A 5,531-nucleotide genomic window follows, 5' to 3' on the forward strand; every position below is an offset into this window, starting at 1 on the left:
AATTGATGTGCCATCTCATAAACTAAAGTGGAGAGGGCAGAAAATTGGAAAGTCAAGAGAGCGGCATGGCAGTCCTTGACCTTCATTCCCTCTACTTGTTTCTCCTCTCCTCTCCTCTCCTCTCGTCTTCTCCTCTCTCATTCTTGAATATTCTTGTGACCACTTCTTGAACAGTTCAGCGCTTCATGAACTTCATGCCTGCTGTATTGACCAGTGGCTTGGTTTAGGTGAAATCATCTAGGAGAATTTCCATTTTGTATTTAGAAGCTTTTTCTGTCTGAACTCTCTGCTAGAGCACGTATGAGTCTCAAACTTTTTTGATTTATAGCATCAATATTGCCAACCCTGGTTTCTGTCAGTCCATCATGCATTTTCTATTAAGATTGTTTGTGTTCACTTTTGAGTCAGAAGTTAAATGTGAGTTTGAAGTGGGCCCCTTATTCGATTAACAGAGGCTTCGCAGACAAAATATAGACCCCAGATAAATCCTCTCTGAACTCACAGGTATTTTCGATCTCTCCTAATGCTGATGTGACTGTATTGAGCTGTGAGACTCTGACACCATTCATCTTAGCGGCTTTTCTTTTAATTACTGCTCTCCCGTGGGAGCCAGCCGGGTAGTTAAACAGAGAAATCAGCATTACAGCAATTATTGGCTCACAATGAAATGAATACAATCTTGTCATCTGTAATCATTGGGGGCGTCTATGCCTGGGAGAAAACAGCTTCTCCTTTCTTTTTCTCAGTGAGGGGAGGGAGGGTGTATTACATGGTTGCAAAGGGGATCGTGGTCTGCCTCAGCTGACCAAGGTATCTATTCAGTGCTGAATGTCAGGGTTCAAGGCCATCTCCTATCTATCGCTCTGTCTCCAATCTATTTTCAGTCTCTATTGTATGTTATGGAATAAGCCTGAGAATAATGTTTAGATAACAGTCATGGGAAAAACTCTTTCACATGAAGTAGAGTGTGTGCAGTGATTGTTAATGATGCTGTAAAGGTTGAAATCTCAGTATTTCTAGGGTGAGGTGTTTATTGTGAAAGTTGTTACTCATTGTGACAAACACAGAGAATTACTATGACAAGTGAGCAGTTCCCTTCAGCTCATGTGTGTTTTTCTTTGTTCTTACAAAACTTAACTGTTTTGGTTAACCTGCAACACTCGCCTGTCGTTCGCACTGTACTTGCTCGCCCAGTTTCGACAAGAGACAGAGTGAACATAGTGGAGCATTTAGCTGCTTAAGAGCCAGATATTTCAGTTAGAAAAAGGGACATTGTACGTTAAAGGATAATGTAATAATAATAAGAAAAGCCTGAATTTTGCTGATGTTCCTGGACTCAACAGTTCCATGACACGTCGTTGTTATTGAATATTTTCCACGGCTGGCTGTTCTGTCAGACACCTTGTCAATGAGGCTTATGATCGTTCACCTTATTCTCTTCTGAGCACTGCTTTGCCTGTGGCTGTAATGCAAATAAGTAAAATTAGTTGTTAAACTTTCAAATCTATTGGCCACTTTTATAACCTTCATGCACTGTGCACAGGGAAAGTCAAGTGATCGTGCTTCATATACAGTGCTACACATTCAGACCCTGGGTACTTCTCTGTATAATCATGATCATCTGTTGGTTGCCCAACTTAAGGGTTAGGTGGTCAAGTCTCTTGCTTCAAGGGAACACAGACAGTAGCTCATGAAAGGAGGAAAGAATTACTAATTTAGTGTACCCAGCTTCCACAGGGATTTGATCTTTTGGTTATAAGCTAGTGTGACTACTTGACTTACTCTTGACTTACTTAGCTCTTTTCTGTCCCGACAAACTCTGCAAGACTCTTTGTAAACGTCATCAAACATATAGAGTCCACATCAGAGGTTTAATCTTTAATCTTGTGTTATATTCCCCTCATGTAGTAATTCTTAGCTAATATGTTGTGTATGTTTCTCCCCTGCAGCTACAGAGCGATCTGGACCAGGAGTACCAGGACAAATTTCGCCGGCTACCCGTGGAGATCCAAGAATTTGTCCAGGACAGCAGCAAGGTCAAGCCTAGCGACGATGGTGTCCATGGAAACCTTGTTGCTTCCTCAACAACAGAGAAGCTCAACCACAAAGCGTCGCAGTCAGAGGACGACATGGAAGAGGGCTCGTCGGAACGAGTGTACGACACACCCCTTTAAAGATTTGACCTCGCCGCTTTGCTTCACACTGGGACACTGATTGGTGGATGTGTTTGTGACCACAGATCTATGATGAGACTGCCCCAACTTTGGTCCTAATTTTAACCAATGGGAGGATTAGATCAAATCTGAGCCTGAATTGGTGAGTAGAGGTCCTCTCTACGTAGAGTGCAGTCTTGTCCAGAAAACCATTTCATGTAAATAGTACTTTTTGTGTATTTGTATGTTACCTGTATGTTGTCGTCTCTTTCGGTACGGCCACAGGATGTGTTACAAAGCACTAACTATTTGCAGGAAATAATTTACTTGAACTATTGCACAGAGAGAGTAGTTTCTTTTTATTATTTTTATTATCATGATATTGACAGTAGTAGTGGTCAGTGAGGTGTGTGGTGCCAAGGTTTTGAATTCACTTACAGTGGACATTGTCTTTTAAATGGAGTCAACTTGTACTGTAAAGAAACCACTGCATATTCAGCCTTTAAATCTTCCATCTTTATAAGATTTAGATTCACCCTTCCATGTTTGCACTGAAAGCTCACTACGTAACTGTAACTCTTATACTTTAACCCAGAGGCACTGGTGGCTTGCTGGTTCTCGATTTTGTTCTCACAGAACTAAGCCTATGTGTTGCTGCTATTTTGTTTTAAAACCATAATTTTTTAACCATTATTTGGTTTGTATAATATTTGGCATGGTAATATTATGCACTGCTCTGTTATTCTTTTTTTTATAGCTAGTTTTTACATTGTTTGTGGGCAGTTCTGCCCGGAGACCCAGAGAGGAAGTGAAGGGAAATTGTGCTGTACAGTATCTGCATGTATTTGAACAACTGTAAATGTTACAGTAGCTCTGTAGCAGAGATGTTAATTAAATGTAAATCTATTTTCTCTGAACATTTAAACTAAACCTGCAAAACAGTCGACCCAGTGTGGCTTGATATGTCACTTTGGCTGAACGGGACTAAAATAAGTAACAACACACCTTTCTCTTAGATCCAACATTAGCTGGCTCCAGTTAACAAGTGGCTCATTGTATTCTTTACCTTTGTCCCCTTGAACTTAAACTGTCAAACCAGGGCATTCAAACAGAGGAAGAGGATCCTGCTGTAGTTTTATAGAAGTGGCCTTCCTCTTAACTGGTTCACTGTGTACCTACAGGGGAATGTGTGTGTGCAGTGTCACAGTACACAGAGCAGATTTACGGGACAACAGGAAATATGTCACCCACTGGCATTATTTTCAGTATTCACCCACAATTATTAGCTGTAGTTTGAAGTGGGGAAATAGTTCAGTTATTTCGAAGCAGACCCCAAACGCTCATTTTATATCTGCAGAACACCAGCGTTAACTTGATCTCATGAATAACTGAGCTAATTCCTCTTTAACAACTGTGCCCATTCAGTTACCATAAGGAAGTGTTTTTTTTTTTACTTCCACACTGTCCTGTGCCATTTAACTCATGGGTGTGTCATTTGATATCATATCATGTATCAGCTGATTTTCCTTTAAAAAAATGTTGAAAGTGAAGGATTACCTGACATGTAAGTACAAACTACTTTTTAAAAAGATGATATTGATGTGAGAGTCCTGTGCCTTTGAATAGGTTTGCCTTGTTTGATGTTGAATGTGTGAAATGCATCATTGTTTAAATTGCCATTATATTATATTATATGAAGCTGTCTGATATTGAATAGACCGTGTGCACTTTTTAGTACAGTACCACTACTGAGTAATGCTTGTGATGAGCAGTATTTGACATGTGTCTCATAAAAAATGCGAGACATCCTTCTTTTATGTCTTGAACCACTTTATTTAACAGTCCCCCTCCTTCTCATCAAATTAAGTGTATGCACTCTGGAAATGTAAATGTATGTATGACATAAAGGATAAAACATGAAGTTGATTAAAAAAAAATATATAGTGTAAAGGGAATTTGCCTGTAATTAAAATAAATGTGGCTATTATTGTACTTTGCTGGAGTGGAGTTGTGTGACTTTTAATTTGTCATTGGGCAACCCAATATTGTGTTTTGATTTTTGTTGTTACAGCTAAACTTTTATGACTGTGGATGTGATATATTTTTAATTTGCTGTTATTCATTCATCATTTTATGTTTTTTATTTCCTGAGCTTTTCCATCAGCCTCTTGTATTCAGTAATCAAATAGTTCCTTTGTAGATCTATCATCTTATCATTTTTTATCCAGTCTGTAATTATGGGTTGTTTGCATTTTGTTTGCCCTCAAATGTGTCACTTGTCATTGTCTTGCCATGGCTTATTGTTTTACTTGAAATAGAGATTTCATTGTTAACCCACAGTCTTTGCAACAAGACAAAGACTAGATAATAATGATGGAAAAAGAGAATGAGAGAGTACAGCAGAGAAGCTTGAAAAATGTGTATAACAGAACTGCAGGAAGCAGGCAACGTGTGAAACAATGATCCAAACCATAGAGAGTGTGTTTGGAAGCATCTGTGGGTGGAGTGGGCATGTATGTAATGTATGCACCGTGTGCATGTTGGTGTGTGTATGTATGTCACACTCAGGGGCAGGGGGAAGTGGGGAGAAATCCTTGATGACCTACTTCCTATCATCTCCTAGGTAACAATATCTTTGAAATAACCCTGAGAGGAACATGAATTCGAGCATTTCCATGATTGACTAACTGGCTGCCACCAAAAGATGCACTGAAATCAAGCAGAATTGTTAGTAATTATGCAAATCTGCTGTTATTGGTCAATATGCAGCTGTGTCATAACTAAACAAGTGAGAATACATAGTATGTGCACACGCATGTATATGCTCGTGGGCATGTTTGTATTCTGCACCCTGTGCCAGCTTTCCTGTACTGAAAAATTCTAGTGAATCACTGTATTTCAACTGAAAAATCCACTTCAGCTACTGTTGCATTTCACATTGATTGGCATCAGACTGTGGAAGGGAATATTACTGTGTGCACTGAGTGTGTTTTCTGCCACAGTAATATTTAACTATTTCTCTTGATCTCTCTCTCTGATAACATTTTTTTTTACTCTTGACCACATTCTCAAAGCTTGTTACCCATTATGTGAGTGTTGGTAGCATGTGTCTGGAGTTTTCTGTGTGTGAGCTTGCTATATGTCTGTGTATGTCTGTGCTCAGAGCTTGTGTCCATGTGCGTGTGAAGTTTCAGCTGTATGTACTACATATGTGCGTGCTTGTTAGTGTGTGTGTGTGTGTGTGTGTGTGTGTGTTTTCCAGACTTCATAAACACTATGTCCTTCTCAGTCTCAGCTCCTCAGCAGAATCCCAACAGGCAACAGGAGATAAGACAAGCCTGGTCGCCCATAACAACCACTGTGACCATTCAGAGGCCT

General features: G+C 39.6%; 1 protein-coding gene across 2 annotated transcripts in view; it reads left to right on the forward strand.

The window, feature by feature from the left end:
• The window catches only part of plcb1 (phospholipase C beta 1), a 105,817-nt gene extending 101,688 nt beyond the window's left edge, over nt 1-4,129 (forward strand). For both annotated transcript variants that reach the window (XM_022770389.1, XM_022770390.1), the window contains 2 exons: nt 1,950-2,155; nt 2,240-4,129. In XM_022770389.1, the coding sequence (XP_022626110.1) occupies nt 1,950-2,155; nt 2,240-2,273 (240 nt within the window). In that variant the 3' untranslated portion in view covers nt 2,274-4,129. The remainder of the gene's footprint in view (nt 1-1,949; nt 2,156-2,239) is intronic.
• The last annotated feature ends 1,402 nt before the right edge of the window (nt 4,130-5,531 follow it).

The sequence above is a fragment of the Seriola dumerili genome, unplaced genomic scaffold (assembly GCF_002260705.1).
Source record: "Seriola dumerili isolate Sdu_G_001 unplaced genomic scaffold, Sdu_1.0 BDQW01000025.1, whole genome shotgun sequence".
Lineage (NCBI taxonomy): Eukaryota > Metazoa > Chordata > Actinopteri > Carangiformes > Carangidae > Seriola > Seriola dumerili.